Source organism: Sceloporus occidentalis, unplaced genomic scaffold (assembly GCF_023333645.1).
Source record: "Sceloporus occidentalis isolate IW3139 unplaced genomic scaffold, rSceOcc1.0.p SCAF_2, whole genome shotgun sequence".
NCBI classification, from domain to species: Eukaryota; Metazoa; Chordata; class Lepidosauria; order Squamata; family Phrynosomatidae; genus Sceloporus; species Sceloporus occidentalis.
Genome location: NW_028316982.1, coordinates 8,352,693 through 8,374,570, shown reverse-complemented (window position 1 = coordinate 8,374,570; position 21,878 = coordinate 8,352,693). Strand labels below are relative to the sequence as shown.

General features: G+C 42.9%; 1 protein-coding gene across 1 annotated transcript; it reads right to left on the bottom strand.

Moving 5' to 3' along the window:
- Nucleotides 1-3,841: 3,841 nt before the first annotated feature.
- On the bottom strand, nucleotides 3,842-21,092 carry LOC149317937 (zonadhesin-like). The gene is made up of 7 exons (XM_089513258.1): nucleotides 20,499-21,092; nucleotides 18,743-19,316; nucleotides 16,636-16,835; nucleotides 15,286-15,666; nucleotides 13,580-13,866; nucleotides 5,978-6,249; nucleotides 3,842-3,852 (listed from the first exon to the last, which is right to left on the bottom strand). The coding sequence occupies exons 1-7, from the start codon at nucleotides 21,090-21,092 to the stop codon at nucleotides 3,842-3,844; spliced, it is 2,319 nt and encodes a 772-aa protein (XP_089369384.1).
- Between the last annotated feature and the right edge of the window lie 786 nt (nucleotides 21,093-21,878).

Genomic DNA, 21,878 nt, shown 5'->3' with positions numbered 1-21,878 from the left:
TGTTATTGTTAATATTGTTGTTGTTGTCCTCAGTAACAAGCCACAGAAGTTTTGCACCATCAGTGATTCAGAATTTGTCCAAGAATTTAGGGGTCTTTTCATCCTACACAGTTGTAACACCATGATTCTACTTTAACCACAGTGGTTTCATCCTATGGAATCCTGGGATCAGTAGTTGAAGGAGGGTCATTTGAAACTCTCAGCCAGACTTGTGACAACATGTCGCAGGGTTCCAAGGTATTCAGCCATGGCAATTAAAAGTGGGGCAGAGGTGTCACAGCAGTTGGTATCACCTGGTGCAGGTGCCTGGAAAGGGCTGTGGTAGGGGCAGATTACCCTGCTGTCCTTCCCTTTAAAGCCCTACATGGCTTGGGCCCGGGTTACTTACGGGAACGCATCTCCCGATACAATCCGCCCCATACTCTTAGAACAAGTGGGAAGAACTTGTTAGAGATATCAGCATCCAGACAAGTTTCCACTTCCCAAAGAGCATTCAGTATAGCTGCCCCTAGATTATGGAACGGACTCCCAGAGGAGATTCACCTTGTCACATCTTTGGAAATTTTCAAGAAGGCAGTAAAGACAGAGCTCTTTCGCTGCACATATCCTCCTGAGCTCTTATGAAGACCATTGGAACGGAATGAGAGCATCTGACCCCGCGATTGACTGACGATATTTGATGTCTTACATTTGATGTTTTATGTTTTTAGCTGTGGTTTTAATTGCACGGTAACTAATGTTGGAATACTGTAACTGTTTTTTAACTCTGTTGTGATCCTGCCTCGATCCATTGGGAGAGGCGGGAAGATACAAATGAAAACTATTATCATTATTACCTTGAAAGTTTGCCCTCCAGCCACCTGGCTGCTACTTAGCCAGACCACTGCTGAGGGGGGCAGTGATATGGCCTCCAGGGGGCTTGTTCAGGATCTGGCATGGCTGCTGGGTGAGCAGCAGTGCTGGACTCTAAACAAAAGACACGGGGCAGTGCTGCAGCCTCCAGACAACCCATTCTGGGCCTGGCGTGGCTGCTGGGTGAGCAAGAAAGAGAGGCAATGCTCTTTCTCACTCACCCAGAAGCTGCACCAATCTCACTGGGTGTACTGCCCCACTGGGTATACATCCCCCCCTTGGGTGTCACCCAGAACAGTCCAAACCCCCTGCACCCTCCTAGGGATGCCTCTGAAAGCAGGACCATAATGTGGTGTGAAAATGTCTATTGATTCCCCAGGTACTGCTGCTGTTCCCTCTGGGCCCCAAATGCTGCCTGGGCACTCTATACACTCTTCCCTGGTCACAGACTGGCTGTGTGGGCATGATCCATTGTGCAGAGATGCCTTCCACATGGGTAGAGGGAGCAGTTCTGTGTGGGTGGACTTTGTGGATCCAGAATCTTAGCCACTGTCTTTTTCCAGAGAGAGCAATGTATTTAAGGGAATTGTGGGAATATACAAATAAAAGTCCTGGATCTGGGCAAAGCTTTCTCTGGAGATTTTCACTCAGCATTTTAAACTGGTTCCAGCCTCCTGGGGTGGAGTAGGGATGCAGGATGAAGGTGGGGATTATCACACACTAAATCACCACTGAATTACCACCTGCCATCAGCCTGGGTCCCAGCCGCACTCCGCCAGATCTTTTTTGAAGCCGCAAAGCTATCCGACTCCTAAAAGGGCTGGCAGAGCATGGCTTGGGCCCAGGCTGATGGTGGCCGGTGATTCGGCAGCGATTTAGTGTGTGATAATCCTCGCCTCCATCCTGCATCTCGGCTCCATCCTGGGAGGCTGGAGCCAGTTTAAAATAAAATAAGCTCCTCTGGTCCAGGACTCTCTTTCCAGGGGAAACCAAGGGAAGGCATGCAAGCAGGGCACGATGGTAGTGGTTCCCCATTTCCCCCCAGAAATAGGGGCCCAGAAGAGACATCCTGTTGCTGACAAATAGGTGATCCAGAACCATCTTAAACTCACAAACTTGTAGCTGCTCTTCCAGATGGGGGAAATGCCTTAGGAGGGTGCAACATTTGTTGCTACAGTTTTTGCTTTTGAAAAAGAAATATCCAGACAACATTTCTGCTGTGGAATGAGACCCCAAAACATATGTAAACTCTATGGATTCAATGGATCTATTATGTTTGGTATTATTAACAGAATTCTGGCCTTTATAGCCTGGAACCCAACTGGTTTTATCCCAGCTAAAGTTGGACCCATTGTGGAGTGGCAAGCCAGTATTTGAGGACCAGAGTGATGTAATGGATTGAGGGTTTAACCAAGACCAGGATCCAGGGTCTGAGTCCCTGCTTGGCCATAAAAACCCCTGGTTGACCTTCGGTGACTCATACTCTCATACTCATACTCATACTCTCTCATCCTCAGATGAAGGCCATGGTAAATCTCCTCTGAAGGGTCATCATAGGTCAGAAATAGCTTGCAAGCACATAAGAAGATGTTAATATTAGTGCAAATCCCATTGCTGGCACTAAAAGTCAGGCTGAATTTCCCCTGCTTGCTTTACTGTTCAGTTTTCTAGGATCTTCACAGATTTTCTGAACTTTTGTTTTCTCTTTCTAAGGTGATCTCCACAGGGATTAAAATGAGGACTATGCACCACAGTCTAATTGGGGTACCTCTTCATCCATTTCATTTAAGACTCCAAAGATCAAGGAAGCGGAGCATAGGCCTCATTCCCACTGGGCTATAAAGCGAATCAAGAATTGGATTTTAGGGACATCATTCCCATTTGAACTTGCGTTTGATCCATGTTTAAGGAAAATCATTCCCATTTAAGGAAAATCATTCCCATTTGAATTCACGTTCAATCCTACTTTGATCGATTTCTCCAGCGAAACCCCGAATCAGTGGTGGATAACTTTTCCAGCATTTTTTTTTTTTTTTTGTAGCTGCTGTGTTGGATCTAGGGCAAACTAATGGGAACAAGATGGTGTCCGAATTGGTATTTGAGATGGGGAGGAGCAATGTTCAAGGGGCTGTCCTGGGGATGTCACCAACTTTGTTCTCTTTCCTGCATTCCCAGTGCCATTTCTCCCCATTCACATAGCCTTTCCCCTGGTGGAGCAGGAAGCAGGGCAAGGCAATCGCATGTGTAGACAAATTCATTTTCTTTAAAAAAAAATTTTTGTAGAAATTAAAGAAAACTATTATGTGTGAGGAGACCCACTGAACACCCTTTTTATAACTATTATTTCTTTTTTCCCCCTTTTTCTGTTTTTGCTGAGCGCTTAAGCATCTCAGTGCTCCAGCGTCTGGGCGGCAATCACAATGACGCCTAGCCACCCAAGCGCTCAGGTACTTCAGTGATCCATTGACCACAACCCCCCCCCCCCGAAATACAGGTTTGAAAGACTCAAATGGGAACGGGGAACAAAAATAGCCTTCATCAAAATGCATCAAAGCAACTGACGACACTGTGACATCTAATCACCTAAGCGCTTGATTGACAGCTTAAAAAAAGGGAAAAAATGGTTCTAGGCAGGCAATGGGAATGAGGAACAAAAAAGTCCGCATCAAAGTACAATGGAGAAATATCAATGGGATCGAGAACATGGGTCAAGAAAAACCAAGTCCATTTGCTCCCTTTTGTAATGGGAACGATGGATGTGATTTGAATACGACTCGGGAACTCGCTCCGAGTCTGACTCACAACAAGATTCATCGCTTTATAGTCCAGTGGGAATGGGGCCCTAGTAAGGAAAATCTGGGAGACATTATGCTCTGCTTTTTGGGGGAAGGTGATTCCTCTCCTCTGCTCACCTCCAGTGGTGTGGTCCTGGGTTGGTCCTGTCATCTCGGAGGGGGTCGGTCCTTTGAATCGTGTCCAGTCAAAGTTGTCAGTAGTAGACTGGATCCAAAGACAGAGGTCAGTGTCAAAAGAACAGGAGAAACTGCACTGGATCACAGATTCTGGCAAAGACAGAAAAAGAGGCTGATGTATCACCTTGTGAATCTTTAGTGCCAGCTGTTAGGGAAACACTGGCCCATTGTGGTGGTGATGGTTGCAAGAGGGAAAACTGGTACAAATGTTAAGGAAAAAGCAACATGGGATATACAGTGAATGAAATAAAACATGTATGTGAGAGTCAGGATGACTCAGCAAAAGCAATTAGAAGCCACACAGGTGTAAATGGTAATGTAATTAACAAGTCCTAAATGCCAAGGACAGAAATGTAAAGTGGAGAATTGAACACACCTGAGAATTGTTAAGTGGTCAAGGCTGAGATGATGAAATCATTAATTGTGGGTAGAAACAAGAGAACCAATGAGAATGGATGTACACGCCCACTGGGTGGAAACTGACAAGAGTGGGTGGTATGATCCAAGGACTATAATAATGGCTATGAATCCTAATGTATTTTGTGGGTAGTAGTGGTGAGGAGTATTGTTGTATTGGAGTTGTGTTGGATAGTTTTGGAGCTGTATATAGTAGAATAAAGTAGATCTTTTATATAAGACTACTGAGTTGTCTGGTGTCTTGGGTGAAGATACAAGAGCCAGCTGGATCCTGAAGAAGTGGGAAGACTTCTGTGGAAGCAAGAGTGAGAAGGCTTGGAGAGTTTGTCAGGGTCTTCAGCCTATTCTCTGTAACTCTGCTGCTTTAGAGCAAAGCTTTAACCACTGACCAAAACTGGTCAGCGCCGGTGCGTAACAAGGTGGTGAGTTCGAGCCAGAGGTGAAGAGCAACAACTCCCATCATCCCTGACATTATTGAGGTACAACAATTCAAGAGAAGGCCCTGTGTTGATTTGTTTTTGCTGTTCTTGGGAGGATCAATATTTGCCAATAGTTTTTGACATGTTTTGTAAAAATTATTGCATTTCAAAGAAAATAAGAACTTAATACAAAATTCATCATTACAAAATGTGGATGATTTTTAGCTGGTCTGTCATCTCTGGAGGACTGAGGGGAGGGCTGGGATGGGGCAGAGAGGGCAAGAAAGCCATGGGACAGCCAAGGGGTACAGTATCTCCAGTGAGAGAAAGGAAGGGAGTGAGGGGCAGGTGGGTAAGTAGGAAGCTACTGAAGAACTCATGCGTAATAGCGAAAACCTCCAACAACAGTACCGGAGGATGGAAATGGGCCTGGAGGCAGTCAGCCCACTGTGGCCTCAGGTGCCAGGAGGAGGAAGCAGGAAAGATCATGAAAAGAAGAAGAGGAGGAGGAAGAAGAAAAAGAGGAGGAAGAGGAGGAAGAATAGGACAAGGAGGGGAAGAGAAGGTGGGGAGGAAGAGGAAGAGGAGGAAGAGGAGGAGGAAGAGGTAGAAGAAGAGAAATGGAAGGACGGGAAGGAAAAGGAAGATGAAGAGAGGAGGATTATGGAGGGGAGAAAGAGGATGGAGAAGTAGAATAGGAGAAAGAAGAAGAGGAAAGGGAGAAAAAGGAGGAGTAGGTGGTGGCAGTGAAAGGGCATCAACACCTCCATCTCCATATCATTAAAGCAGCTTCACCAATTCTTCACCAACTCTTCTGTCTCTGAGACCAGCTCCCAAGCATCTCTTGGCTGGCTCTGATGAGCCACCAAGAGGCACCTGGCACATGAGGAGGGCATTCTTTGGGTGTAGGTCAAAGGATGAAGTTGGCAGGTGGCTGAAAAAGAGGATGCTGCTTGTAGGTGGCAGTGAATGTGTGTTTCCCCCTCCTCCCAAAAGCCTAAGGGACCTTAAGGAACTGAGCAAACTTCCATGCCTTGCTAAACAATTTCACCAGAACCTGAACTTGCTTGCGGTGGTATTAACCGTAGACCATACTATTTGCTCTAGCAGTGTAGATTACAGGGCCCTGTTGCAGAAGGCCTCTTGGGCTACTCTTTTCTTGGTGTGATCGGTTATTGATGAATTTATTTATTCAATATATAATCCCTCTGTTCTCCCAGTATGAGATCCCAAAGTGGCTCACAATGCAAATTAAAAGAAAATACAGCTCAGAGCTGGGATTAATAAGTGGATCTGGGCTTTCGCATCCTTGCTCACCGCACAGACTTTCATTCCACCAGTCTCCCATGTCAATACCGAAGCGTCTGCACGCGGTAACATAAGCCTCCATGGACTTCTGGCAGAATTTCACGTTCCCTTCGGAGGCACACTGGTCATGCACACAGCTCGCAACGTAGTTGGAGGGGGGAATTTCCGAGTGGCAGGATTTGAAAGGGCCTTCCTTGTCGGAAATCACGTCGCAGACTGTTTTGTGGCGCTTCTTTAAAGTGAGGCTGCAGTTTGTTGGTGTAGCAATCTTTGAGTCACACCTGCAGTATGGAGTGGGGGACATTCTCTTGCCATCAGAAGTTTATTAATTTATATGAAAGATTTATTTATCTCTGTCTGCCAACCGCCTCCTCCCCGAAGTGACATACAACAGATAGAAATAATTAAGGGTCCGGTCCCTTCTGGAAGAAAGGTGGCATAAAAATGAAAATAAATAAATACATAAATAAATATTCCAATTAAAAAAACATAATCCATGGATGCCTGGAATTCTGTAAAGTCTTTTACGCATCCATAAATTCCTTTAATGGATATTGTACTTTTTTGGCCATAACATCTGTATTCAGTTCACAGTTGCATAAACTTAATTCTGTAAGAGTAACTCCATACCCTCCAACTCTCCCAGGTTAACAGGGACAGTTGCAGTTGATCCACTATTTCTCCACTTTTTCAGTGGCTCTTAAAATGTCCCAGGGCCCAAACAGACAGGCCAAAATAAAGCTGCTTCAGGTCACTTTAGAGGTATGCTGTTTAAATGCTGCATGCATCCTAAGAGGCTGGAAGCTGTGCCAAAGCCATGCTCCAGTCCTAAAGACTTTAGCGCAGCTTCTGGCCTCTTAAGATGTGTGTGTCATTTATACAGCATACCTCCAAAGTGACCCAAAGCAGTTTCATATTGGCTTGTCTATTCAGACCCCCAGTTTCTCTCTTCTCTTCTCCTCTCACAGATTTCAAAGTGAAAGAATAGTTTGCACTCAGTTAACTCAGCAGAATGGAGTTTTGCCCTTTCCAGTATGCTCTTTGTGCCCCCCCCTTTTTTTCCCAGGCTTTCCTAAATTCACTACCTAAATCCCAGGTTTTAGTTTTTTTAAATAATCTTTTTATTATTTTCAGCTTAAAAACACAATGACAATAACAGCTCATACAAACCCCATCCAACCCACACATAGCGTAACATATAACATATAACACCTATCTACCATTCAGCAACACAATACATCACATATCCTAAAATAAAATAAACAATCTCCACTAGAGTTGAAGATTTTTGTTCATACTCTGACTTTCTTATAATTTACTTTTTGCCATAATATTAAATTGTGTATTTTTGCATCCAATATTTCCACACCTCCATGCAAAATCTAAATTATTCTAGCTGACGTTATTACATTTCCCTTTCTTTCTCTCCCATATTTATCATTAATTCACCATAAAACATATAAAATGTTATTGTAATATCTTTTCCCAAATGTCTTACATTTATTCTATGAGTCCTAATACATGATTCTCTATCCTCATTTTCTTTCGATATATTTATATACAGATTCCCAATCCTTTTCGTATTTATTTCTGAACCCATTCCTAAGTTTAGTTTTGCACATTCTTCCTCATCATTAACTTTTGCCTCTTGTTGTCTGGCCACACCCTATTGACCAAAGTCTAATGTTGCTGAGCTATAGCCAGTATCCCAGTTTTCATCTGTGAAATGTTGGAAAGTATGTAACTCTTTCACAGGCAGTTGTCCATTCTTCTGATGGTGTGTACTTCTTACTCTTTGGTGCCTGCAGAGTCATTGTTGAGGAAGAAAGAGAATCCAGGTTGAGTCTCCCTTATTTGGAAATCCAAAAATCCAAAATGGTCCACATGGGTGACTGAGACAGTGACACCATTATTTTCTGATGGTTCAGTGTATACCAACTTTGTTTTATGCATAGAATTATTTCAAAATATTGTGTATAAAATTACCTTTAGGCTTTCTGTATAAGGTGTATATGAAACATAAATGAATTTCATTTTTATACTTGGGTCCCTTCTCCAAGGAATCTGTATGTGCAAATATTCCAAAATCCAAAATCCAAAACACTTCTGCTCCCAAGTATTTCTGACAAGGGAGACTCAACCTGTGCCAACTTCTGCAACAACCAAAAAAAGCCATATGCAGGCATATAGTGGATTTAGGACTGTGCATGTCACAAACAGGATGTCAGTCATTGTGTGTGGCCATTGCATCAGGGATAAGAAGCAGACAGATAGGGAGATATATCTTACAATAATAGAATCATAGAGTTGGAAGAGATCACATGGGCCACCCAGACAAACCCTGTGCCATGCAGGAACTCACAATCTAAGCACCCCGATAGATGGCCATCTGGCCCCTGTTGAAAGATTGAATATTTGGATTCAACACACAAATAAATAAATTAGTAGAAATAAGAATAAAGAGTTTAGACTTTAGATGGGCCTCTAGAAGAGAAAGAAAGAAATGCTTTTTAAAATACACACCACACATACACACCCTGTAGAAGAGTTTTTGGACTCCAGGGCCCCGTTGGATGAAAAGGTGGTTATCTTTTGAATTCCACACAAACTTGTAGAGAAGGTAAAATGCTTCTTGGACAAACGTAGCTAACAAGCTAAAAGATAGATAATGCAAACATTAAGGGGAGGATGAACAGTTAATAATGAGACTTTGGGATGAAATCAATTCACGCTTTGGCTAATTGCGCAGGTTTTTGCTGATCCACTTGTTTTGTTTTGATTAATTTAAGTTGGTACTTTGGTACTTAGAAAACTATATATCACAGTTTGTCATTTGTTACTCCATACTACTTGGAGTAGCAGAAAGCAAGTTTGTTCCATCTTTCACAAGATGGTTTCCCTTCAGATGTTAAAGATGGCCCTCATCTCGCCAGCCTTACAGCCATGTAGAATGGCTGTTCCTTAAAAGCACACAGGCATATGATCACTGATTGGTGCAAGGGACCAAAGAGGCCCCAATCCCTGGCAGTTGCTCAACCCTACTCTAAAGAAAGGTCCTTCCCATCAATGGATAGTTTAAAGGAAAATGAGGGGAGATCCTTGACTCTACCCAAGCAGGAGACATCAGCCCTGTACAGACCTGCGAAAAGTGTCGGCCTGTGGGTGGGGTGAGGGCTGAGCGTCCACATGCTCAAAGCCCTACCATCATTGGCAGGGCATCATTGTGGCATATGCTGGTCTACATGATAATCTCCTATGATTCTATGGTTTATTATCGTAATTGTTGTTCTGCATTTATTAATTGAATATTGGTCCAGCATAATGCACAGGATCTTTCTAGCATGACCCTTGGAATCCCTCCCAACTATGATTCTAGGATTCAGATCTTGAAGAAATCATACGATCCATATTTTGCACAGGAACAAAATTGGCTATATTGGCAATTCTCTCCATTTTTCTTCTTCCATATCCACAACACGCACATTTACAAGCACACACACACATTGCTGAAGTGCATCTCTGCAGAGGTGCAGACCCCCTTATGTGTGATTGTGCAAAAACCAAGGAGAAATCTGGAGATGACGTGTCTCCAAGGGCAACAATTGTTCAACAATTGTTTCTTGATTCAGATAAGCGGTCCAAGAACGTAAGGCGGTTGGAAAAGACCCGACTCAGCCTTGCTCTCCCATCTAGTTAATGAAAAAGGGCAAGCCAGATGGGAGCAGAGAACAAAAGGCAGTAGGTTTTGAGTGAGGCAGAAAGAGAAGCCCTGTGTGCATGGAACCAGCATTTTGAGGTTGCTATTCAGTTCTCTCTTGAACCCTGGTAGTTGGAATATTTTATAATTACCTTGGCAGAGGCAACAGCTAAAGGCTTGGCTTGTGACTAAGTTGCTTACTATTGCTCTAGAGACCAGGCTTCAAATCCCCACTTGGTCATGGAAACCCAATGGATGGCCTTGGGTAAGTCACATTCTCTCAGCCTCAGAGGAAGGCAAAGGCAAACCTTCTCTAAACAAATCTTGCCATGAAAACCCCATGTGTGCCTGTGTATGTACCTTCAACTCACCTCTTGACCAATGGAGACCCCATGCATTTAGCAGGTTTTTCTCTAGGCAAGGAATACTCAGAGGTGGTTTTGCCCATTCCTTCATCTGAAACAAAGCCTACAATTCTTTGGCAGTCTACCATCCAAGTACTAATCAGGACTGACCCTGCTTAGCTTCCAAGGTCAGATGGGATCTGTACCATGGTAATAATATTTATAAGGTGCTATTATATGCCTTCAGGTTGTCTGGACTTATTGTGACCCCAAGAATTTAGAAAGAATAACAGTAAAATGATTTCCACAAGCATGATAGATAGGCATAGTTTATTATAAAAATGACGTATTTCTGAATCAGATTGTGAAGATCTGAGAGAGTACATTCCACTTTTGTTCTGATACTTGTCTATCATTTGTGGAACAATTTGCCATCTACTGCTTGTGGAAATCATTTTAGTGCAACAGAGGTTGTCATGACCAGAAGAAGCACATGGACATACTTTGGGATATATCGTTCACTATAGCACTTTGGCTTGTGTGTTTGGTGTTTTACAGTATTACTGCAATGTGGTTACTACATATAAATATATGATCATTGTATATATGTTACAGTTGTGATTTTATTCCTTTGGAACACTGTTGTGATATAGTTCATTACATCATCAGTTTCTCCCTGCTAGCCTTTCTGTGTTTGTTGTGAAACCCTCCTGTTGTGTGTTCTCTGATCCCAGGAATTTCACAGGTTTTTTTTAGGCAAGGAATCCTCAGAGGTGGTTTTGCCAGTTCGTTCCTCTGAAATATTGACTAAAGCACCTGGGATTTCTTGGTGGTCCAGTACAGGTTTGTCATAAGTGAGTAACAACTTGAAAGCACACATTATGGTATTCTGCTTTGATTGGACCTCACCTAGAGAACTGTGTCCACTTCTAGGCACCAGTTCTGGGCACCACCACAGCTTACCAAAATTGACAAGGTGGAACATGTCCAGAGGAAGTTGATCAAGATGGTCAAAGGTCTGGAAACTAAGATCTATGAGGGACAGCTTGGAGAAGATTGAAAGGTGACATGACTGAAAGGTGACATCTTTAAATATTCAAATGGATGTCATGTAGAAGATGGAGCAAACTTGTTTCCAGCTGCTCCAGATACTAGAACATGAACCAACAGATTCAAATTACAAGAAAAAGAGATTCCAGCTAAACATGAGTAAGAATGTTTTGACTGGAAGAGCTGTTCGACAGTGGAGCAGACTGTCTCAGAGAATGGAGGACTCTCCCTCTTTGGAGGTCTTTAAACAGAGGCTGGATGGGCATCTCTCATAGATGCTTATCAATGGGTTCCTTCACTGGTAGGGAGATGTACTACACGGCCCCTGGAGTTGCTTCCAAATCTATGAGTCTATGGAATTTATCACATGGAGGCACACGGAGACAAATCCTGTGCAGAAATGGGATTTTAAAATCCACTAAACACCCACAAATGCGGGTTGTTTTTCAGACACATTGGCGGAAAGAGAAACAATGTGAAAATAACCAAAATGGAAATCCGACAAAAAACACTCCTTTCTACTTTTCGAATTAAATAAATTAAAAAAACCCTTTTGCTGTAGTTGCATAATCGTGGCATGCTGGTGATTCATCATGTCAATGCAAAGAAAAACACACACCAAGGAATGGTGTAAAAATAACTATTGTGATTCTAGTGTTGACTAGTAGGGAGCCTTTCCAAAGAGAAGGACAAAACAGCTGAATGAAATGTTCATAGATAGGATCACAAGAGCACAATCGTAAGAAGTGACACCACTCTGAAATGCCACGTTATCTGATGAGACCTTGGAGATTTCTAGATTGTTGGGCAGAGTCTGAATGATTGATGGCACAGAGCTACAGTCAGTAACATCTGGGAAACAACAACAACAATGACAACAATAATGTGATCCTATCTATGGCAATTTTATTAAGATGTTTTTCTAGCCACTGATTCCTAGATTCTTGGATAGAATGTGACTCAGTGCTCTAAAACTCTAGTTGCAACACCTGGGAGACCGTGAAACTAAAAATGATACATAATGCCAGTAAAAACTATTATAATTGTTATAATTATCATTATTTGGGAGAAACGGATTCATTAGCAGCTGAAGAAGGATGGAAAGCCAATACACAGTCATGTGCTGCCACCTGGAGGACAAAGCAGCTTGTTCTTTGAGCCCAGCAAAACTCTGCAGGTCTCTGAGGTGCGTTTACTTTCAAATTTCAGATACAGAATATTTTCAAATTTTAGATTGAAATTTTATCTCCTGGACTTTGGAATGCTTTGTTCTTGGTGTCACATGGCCAGAAGGAGGAGGGACTTGCTTGCATAGATATACAGAACCTCTGAAGAACAACACACAAACAATGCCTTGAGAAAATGTAAGCCTGTGACCAATGTCATTTTCTAATTTTTTTGCCTATATGATTTTTAACACCTTTGCCTGATGAAGAATCCAGTGGAGCTTCAAAAGCTTTTAGCATGTATTTTGGTTGGCCAAATAAAGCTATCACTGTTTTGTGGATTTTGAATGTCATTGTACTTTACCCACATATGAAGTGACTGGTAAATAGAAAATTGATAACAACTTAATGGCTAAGATCCTTCATTTTGCTACACTCACACAGTTAGATGGTGCTAGTGGTACACCACTCTTCTGTTAAACACTGCCCTTGTACAACCAATGGCACATCTGCCCATGGTCCTGTTTATTGTCCCTTTGCGCAATGGGAAACAATGCACAGAGTTCTTGAATAATTCTGGTTATTCAACAATGAACTGAACACATCTATAGCAGAACAGCCAAAAGAGTACAACCACATGTGTAAGGGAAGTTACAGGTGTGTAAAACACCTATGCCAGCCAAACTACAGTGGGCCCTCCACATAATAATAATAATAATAATAATAATAATAATAATAATCTGTTTATTTATAGCCCGCTTTTCCTTAGTAGATCAAAGCGGGGTTTTGCTGGGGTTAGGTGTGCAGGAACCCTGTGAAAATGGAAAAAACACAAATTACAAAAACCACTAGTTTTTATTTGAGAAAACATCCCCATGGGAATCTCTAGGTCCTCCAGTGCAACTCTGTGGTCAACATCTGCCAGAAGCTGACTATAGAATTGCACTGGCGCAGTGGTTAAATGCCTGTACTGCAGCCATTTACTCAAAACTGCAAGGTTGCGAGTTCAAGACCAGCAAAAGGGCCCAAGCTCGACTCAGGCTTGCATCCTTCCGAGGTCGCTAAAATGAGTACCCAGATTGTTGGGGGCAAATTAGCTTACTTGCTAATTAGCTTACTTGCTGTTCACCGCTATGATCTTTGGAATAGCGGTATATAAACAAAACAAAAACATACAAATCTCTTTACCAAGTTTTAGTGACTTGATTCCCTTTGCGTCATCTCAGTGAGCTGATAGATCTCTCCGAAGGAGCCTGATTCATTTCAGGATCTGACCCAAGCTGATGCACAGCAAGAGCAACTAGAGGTCACCTACTGACTTACCTACTTACTACTTACTTACTTGGGCACTTACCTCCAGCCTTCATCCTTCACCTTCCAGCTATTGGCAAAGACATTTAAATCCTTCTTCACAATGCCATTGGGCTGAATGAGCTCATTGCTCTCATTGCCAGAGTAGGTGCCACACAGTCCGCGAAGGTGGTCCTTGTATTTTTCATTCACCTGGATGAAAATGTTCTGGTCACCATCGAATTCCACCCAAAGACCAAAAGGGCTGCTGATGGCCACGGAGTTCCGCTTCTCTTCCAGTATAATCTCATGTTCCAGCTTCGTAGGGACACTGACTTTAGCTCCATTCACCTGAAAAAATGGAGAATAATAAAAAATTGAGATGATGCAGTTGAAGACTATGTCCCGTCCCCCCCCCCCCCCCGGCAAAGACCAGGAAAAATTCCTTTTCTATTATCTTCATAAAGACTGACAGCCTGTGTTGTTGTTGTCATTATTAGTTGGCATCAAGTTAGCTTTGACTTATGAGGACCTTGTGAATGAGAGCTCTCCAATTCACCCTGTTGTCAACAGCCTTACTCAAGTCCTGCAAGTTCAAGGCAGACATTGTGGCTTCCTTGAATGCATCAATCCATGTGTAAGGTGGTCTCCCTCTTTTCCTACTACTTTACTAAGCATTATCAGCTTTTCTAAAAAGTCCTGTTGTCTCATCATATAGTCAAACTATGGCTTCATCTAAACAGGCCAGAATACTCTGCCCCATCAGCCAGAAGCTGCCCCCAAATCCCCCCATTACCTGGGCACTCCAGAGTAATGGTGGGCAGTTGTTCACATTCACATCCTGCTGTGCCACCCATTGCTAGTGCACATTGATCACATAGCTGGGCACTTTGTTCTTATCTCAGAGAGACTGACTTGTGCCAGTGGTGGCAGGAGTAGGTGGCACAGTGGGACATATGTGTGAACAGCTGCCTGGCATCTCTCCATAGGGCTCTGAATTTTCTGGAAAGATCTGGAGAAAAAGCTGAGTTTTTAAAATCAGTTTTAAAGGTGGTATAATGCAGGTTCAATGCTGAACTTGGCCATACATCATCAGAACACTTTGCACCAGAATTGATCATAGAATCATAGAATCATAGAATCATAGAATCGTAGAGTTGGAAGAGACCACTAGGGCCATCCAGTCCAACCCCCTGCCATGCAGGAAATCCAAATCAAAGCATCCCTGACAGATGGCCATCCAGCCTCTGTTTAAAGACCTCCAAGGAAGGAGACTCTATCACCTTCCGAGGAAGTGCATTCCACTGCCGAACAGCCCTTACTGTCAGGAAGTTCCTCCTAATGTTCAGGTGGAATCTCTTTTCCTGTAGCTTGATAAATGAGCCCTGCATCATCTGGACTGATTGCTGTGAGGACAAGGGGGAGGACGTGTTATTTGTCCTGTTCAGACATGGCCTCTGCCAGCCTCAGTCTAGGCATTTGGGTTTCCAGGAAGAATACCAGCTTGATTTGCTCCAAGACTTGATTGATTGATTTGTCTTTTAGCAGTCCAGGCTATCTGCAAAACTCTCATCCAGTGCCACATATCCAATGAGTTGATTATCTTCCTATCAGCTTTCTTCACTGTCCAGCTTTTACAAACAGACATAGAAACTGGAAATACTATGGCATGGCTGGCCTATTCAGTAATTGACTATGAAAATCCAGAATGACTGATTTGTACATCTCTTTACCCAGCCACCTTATTTCCCCTTTGGTACAAATACTCACATAGACCTCCTTGTTTCTTCTCAGAGCAATATGGAGGTTCCGGTATGAGAAGGCCACTGAGTTGAGGACTGTCATATCATAGCGCTCTTGACGCTCGTTCCTCACTGTCACAGAGAATTGCTGGACAAGTTGGCCAAAGGTCTCCACCAAGGTATAATTGCAGCCCCCCTGGAAATGGTAGAGCTTCCCATCAAAGGTGATGTAGTGGGGGTCTCCAAAGATGTGACAGGACGCCAGGTCAGGCACGTTGCAGAGAAAGGCTCCCTCTTCCACTTTGCAAATCTGGTCCTCTGGGCATTTGTCCTCGGTGCAAACTAAGGTGTGATTTTCTGAACAGAGACACTGGCCGACACAGCCAGGTCGCCAGAAGGTCTCTCCTTTCTGTCAGAGCAAAAAGAAAGAGATCACGTTTGGATGGTGCATGCAACAATGTAACTCCACGGGACCTGGAAATTACTACTTTTTGAAAAGCAAAAATCTCATAAGCCACTAAGAGCCGTTTCACACTAGACAATTATAGCACTATGATTCCACTTTTGGGAGAGGTAATGAGAGCCAGCATGGTGTAGTGGTTTGCATGTTGGACTTCGCAAAGTTAAGGCCATTTGACACTGCTTTAACTGCTATGGGTCAGTGCTATGGAATCCTGGGATTTGTAGTTTCATGACAGTGAAGATTAACTACCTCACAAAACTACAAATCCTACAATTCCATAGCATTGAGCTATGGCAGTTCAAGTGGTGTTAAACTGCATTAATTCTGCAATATAGATCATAGAATCATACAGTTGGGAGAGACTCCACCACCTTCTGAGGCAGCAGCATCTTCCACTGTCGAACTGCTCTTACCCTCAAGAAGTTCTTCCTAACATTTAAGTGGGATTTATTTTCCTGTAACTTAAATCCATTGCTCTGGAACAGCAGAAAAAAAGCTTGTTCTATCTTCAAAGACATCCCTTCAAATATTCAAACAGGGCTGTCATATCACCTCTTAATCTTTCTTCTCCAGGCTAAACATACCCAGCTTCCTAATCCGAGCTTTCACCATTTTGGTCTCTCTCCTCTGGACATGCTTCACCTTCTCAACATCCTTCTTGATCTGTGCTGACTAAAACTGGACACAGTATTCAAGGTGAGATCTTCTACCAGCAGATTTATGCTATGCAAGCATAATGGAGGATCTCAGTCCCAAGTAGCATAGACCCTTTGAATCAATGGGACTTGCCTACATGTTGACTCACCATTCAGCTATGGGTGGAATGGGCCTACTCTATTTGGGACTCAGCAGGAGATCTCTAACCAATACAATACAATGGTGGTTTGTATGCTGAGAGTTTAGTTTGGAACAAACCTCATAATACTTGTCTTCATCCAGACAGCCACAATTCTCAGCCACCACACAATCTCCGCCGCTAAAAACATAGCCTTCGTTACACTGGCAGCCTTCCACACATGGTTTGGTGCAGTTATTTGGTGCCAGTGGATTGACACATGTGGCTGGACATGCACTGGTGCACATTTTGTGCTCGCTGTTGGAAGGACAAAGGAATACTGGAAAGCAAAGTGAGGAAAAAAAAGATCATAGTGGGAGGAAGCCACCTTTGACTTTTCGGCTTCTCTTTTTGATAAATCTGGCAGAAACCAGGCAAGTGTTACAGTACCTACAAGGGGCTGTTCCTGTCATGAACTCAAATTTTCCTCTCTTATGTTATGCTCATGCTTCCTGGCCCCTTAACTCAGCCACCCAATCTGTATGGCACTGATAGAAACCTATTTTATAGCAAGCTGGGAGAAGTCCTCCTGATTTTGCAAGACCTGAGCAGAGCTGTTGTTAATAAAAGAATCTCTTGGAGGTCTCACATTTGTATGGTCACCATAGGTTGAAGTAGACTTGATCACAAATAACAATAAATGCAAGCTAACTGACTACTCTTCATTTCTTCAAAGCATCACTTTGGCTTAATGTTAACAGTAGTCCAGTGGCAGGAGAAGAGTTATTTTGTGTTCAATAACTTTCTCTTAGATACCCCATAGCATTGATAAGCAAGGTGAGAGAAGTCCTCCTGGTTTAGCAAGATCAGATTTTGCAAGACCTGACCAGAGCTATCACTAATAACAGAATCTCTTGAAGGTCCCCCATCGGTAGGGTCACCATATGTTGAGACTGACTTGACAACAAATAACAACAAATGCAAGCCAACTGCTTACCCTTTTCTATAAAGCATCTGTTTGGTGAAATGTTTACAGCAGTCCAGTGGCAGGGGAAGGGTCATTTTGTGTCCAATAGGCCCTGCTAACACAGGTGTATGGCTGCTGCCCTGACTTTGCAAGACCTAAGCAGGGCTGTTGATAACTTGAAGTCATGGTGTCTCTTATTCAAAGGGTCACAAAAATAAAAATAAAATAAAATAAAATATTCATGCACCTAGTCAGGAGCATTCATGGAATCCTAGAGTGGAAGAGACTGCAACAGCCATCCAGTCCACCATCTTCCACAGGGAGAGAAAGGCAACCCAGCTCCACTGGGCCTAATCAGAGTAAGAAGAATAGCTCTCCCTCCAGTCCATCTGCCATGGTCCAGGCATCAAAGGGAGAGAAGATCTGCTGGACTTTCCCCCTTCCCCACTGCCATTTCCTTCTCCTTTTGTGTCTTGTCTCTTTAGATTGTAAGCCTGAGGCAGGGAAATGTCTAATTAACAATTTGTAAGCCACTCTGATAGCCTTTTGGTTGAAGAGCAGGATTATTATTATTATTATTATTATTATTATTATTATTATTATTCTGCCATGCAGGAAGACACAATTCAAGCCCTGCTTGTGATAGATGGCCATCGAGCCTCTGTTTGAAGGCCCCCAAAGAAGGGGACTCCACCACCCTTCAGGGCAGCATTTTCCATCACTAAACAGCTCTTACTGTCAAAAAGTTCTTTTCATGTAATTTGACTCCATTGCTCAGTGTCATATTCTCTGTGGAGCAGCAGAAAACAAGCTTGTGCCATCCCCAATATAACACCCCTTCAAATACTTAAACAAGTCTATCATGTCTCCTCTCCTCTTAATCTTCTCTTCCCAAGGCTAAACAAACAGCTCTTACGATCAGGAAGTTCTTTTTAATGTTGAGGTGCAAATCTCTTTTTTGTAATCTGAATCCATGGGTTTGGATCTTACCCTGTAGAGCAGCAGCAAACAAGCTGACTCAATCTTCTACATGAAGCCCTTCAGATAGTTAAAGATGGCCATATCATATCTCTTCTTCCTAGGAAGGCTTCCTTAGGAAGTTCTTCCTAACACTTTGGTTGAATCTCTTTTCCTGCACTTTGAATCCATTGCTCAATTTCCCCCATCCCCAAAACACACCTGCAGAATTATTAAGCCTGGACAGGTGATAAGTTTCATATTTCTAGGCCACTTTGGAGGCCTCAAATCACTCCTTTTTCATTGCAGAGGGTGCTACTTACAGCAGAAAGTGTCCAGTCTCCAGTTGGCAAGGAGAATGCCGGATCTTTGGCATGCGTCACTGTAGGCCTCCAGTGCTTGGCACAGACGTTTCCGGTTACCATTGGAGGCACACATATCAGTGAGACAGGTGTCGAAGAAGATCTCTGGATTGACAGTCACGTGGCATTCCTGGAAGGGACCATCATTACTTGTGAGCAGCCCACAGTGTTCATTTTCCCGGTAAATATCTTCCTCCTCAGTGGTGCAGAGGGACTGTTTGTCTGGACTGCCGCAAAAGGGGAGGTCATATTTGCCATGTGGCATGCGCCAGCTATTACCCAGCTCCATGGAATTATTGGCTTTCTGCCCATTGGGCATCATGGCATCATCTTTCTTATAGTGGTTGAAGTTCCCACACATGCCACAGGTCATGTTGGAAAAGATGGGGGGCATCCTGACTTCCACTAAGTGATCAGCATCATAGTTGACAGTCAAGTCGAAATCAGTCTCTATGGAAATATACCGTCCACTCCTGCTCACTGTTAATGAGCCATTGGCATTTCTCACTGGAAGGGTCCTCCACATTTCATCAACCTAAGGAAAATCCAAATATTAGGCCTCCACATTTCATCAACCTAAGGAAAACCCAAAGATTAGGGGCCAAACTGTGTGTTACACTTAGCACTGACTATTTTAAAAGATATGCTCTCTCAAGTGGTGGAAATTGTCTATTTGTCATAGCACATGGTTTTCCTCACCTGCATTTAGCATGTCTTGTTTTGTGACTGGTCTTCAGAAGGTAAATACAAGCTTAATGTGCAAGTCTGATTGATGAAACACAAATTTCTCATTAGCTGGAGGGAAAATGTATCAACTATGGGGATCATGCATCCTCTTCATTTCCAGTTTGACTCTAGAACTTTGTGGGTCCATCTACACGGTAGAAATAATGTAGTTTGATATCACTTTAACTCCATGGTTTTATTCTACATAATCCTGGGATGTGTGGTTTTATGAGGCACCAACACTTTTTGGCAGAGAAGGCTGTAGACCTTGTAGAACTACAGATCCCAGGATTCCATAGGATAGACTTACGTCACTTAAAGTGGTGTCAAACTGCAATGTAAATGCACTCTCTACAAGAGTATATTATCAAGGGGTGCTTCTACATTGGCCTAAAGAAGCATGAGATATGAGAGTATATCTCTGTTTTCTTTTTTTTTTTTTTTTGCTGGGTATTTCCAGCTGTTGTATCCTCTCATTGACTGGGCTCCTTTCATTTTTTTTTTTTTTTGGGGGGGGGGGGAACTGTCAGTTGCTGGACATGGCAATTTCTTGAATGCTTTGTTTCGTGCTCAAAATTATATAAAAAAATACTATATATAAAATTACCTTCAGGTATGTGTATAAGATTTATGTGAAACATAAATGAATTTCATGTTTAGACGTGGGTCTCATCTCCAAGATATCTCATTATGTATATGCAAATATTCCCAAGTACAAAACACTTCTGGTCCCAAGCATTTCAGATAAGGGAGACTCAACCTGTAATTGAATGAATTTTCTGGCAGAAAGGAGGGATAAAATGCAATAAATAGATTTGTCTATTTTAGGAAAGTGGGCTTGATGGGGAAAAGGAGAAAAGGGTAATGAAGGTGGAAGAAACATGATTTTTGATTAGAAACTGTCCTACTGTGGTCAATTTGGCATATGTATTTTTTCAATCACCAGAGAGAAAAATGACTCAAAAGTCCTGATCCAAGAAGTGCTACTCACCATCACTTGCTGCTCATTGCCTTTGTGGATCTCTATCAGGTTTCCATAAATCTCTACAAAGACCTTGTGCACAAAAGACCGAGAGGGGTTCTCCAGGAACTCGTTCTTGGCTGCAATGACAAACTGGGGCAGGGAGGTTGATGCGGCACACACTTTTGCCAGGATGTAGGTACAGTTGCCCAGGAAGTGGTGCGATGCTTGATCGAAAGTGCTATAATGGGGGTCACCGTGGACCCGGCAGACCCCAGGAGCTTTACTCTGGCACCCAAGGATTCCATCCTTGAGCCCACAGTAAGAGTCCTTGGGACAGGAGGCCTTTGTGCAAACCAATGGGCTCCCCAGTTTGGGGCAGGTGCAGTTGGTGGTGCAGTTGTTGGTCCAGAATCCACTCCCCACCTGATAGTGGTTCCCTTCGTGCCAGCATTCACACTGCTTGCGGGGGACACAGCTGCCATTGTAGAGGAGGAATCCACTCATGCAGGCACAACCCTTCACACACGGGAAACTGCAGGTATCGGCAGCCGTTGGGTCTAAGCAAGAGGCTGGACAGGCGGGAGCACAGATGCTGAAGGTGCTGTTGGGCGGGCAGGACATCCCTGCAGGAAACAAGTGAGCTCTCTGTTACATCTTACATTTTTTTTAAAAAAAGATAATCTTTTTATGAAAAGCAAAATAAGCAAAGGTGGCGCAGTGGTTAAATGCCTGTACTGCAGCCATTCACTCAAAACCACAAGGTTGCGAGTTCAAGACCAGCAAAAGGGCCCAAGCTCGACTCAGGCTTGCATCCTTCCGAGGTCGCTAAAATGAGTACCCAGACTGTTGGGGGGCAAATTAGCTTACTTGCTAATTAGCTTACTTGCTGTTCACCGTTATGATCTTTGGAATAGCGGTATATAAATAAAAAAATATTAATTATTATTAACATATATATCTATACATGTACAGATCATTTTCTCAAAATACATTTTTAAAAGATGTGTATGTTAGTAATATACAACATAGCTAGTAATGCATTACAGCCAGCCCTCCATATCCATGGATTTTTTTATCCCCAGATTCAAGCATCCACAGTTTGAAAATATTTTTTAAAATGTATAAATTCAAAAAGCAAACCTTGACTTTGTCGTTTTATATAAGGACACCATTTTACTATGCCATCACATTTAATGGGGCTTGAGCATCCATGGATTTTGTTATTCATGGGTGGTTCCCAGAAAACATTGAGGGTGCATTGTAAATAACAACATCAACAATACTCAATTATATATAATAGGACTTCAGCATCCACACATTTTGGAATCCATGAGGTTGCCATAATTGCCCACTAAAACCTGGCTAGAACCAAATCCCAGCGGATACCAAGGGCCCACTGTATTTATA

Bases quoted from the DNA above. Each gene is read 5' to 3' on its own strand.
- LOC149317937 (XM_089513258.1), bottom strand. From the start codon at position 21,092: ATGTCCTGCCCGCCCAACAGCACCTTCAGCATCTGTGCTCCCGCCTGT. The intron at 16,836-18,742 runs GTAAGTAGCACC...TTTGCTTTCCAG, and splicing joins GAGACTGGACACTTTCTGCT to TATTCCTTTGTCCTTCCAAC. The intron at 13,867-15,285 runs GTGAGTATTTGT...CCATTTTTTCAG, and splicing joins GAAGAAACAAGGAGGTCTAT to GTGAATGGAGCTAAAGTCAG.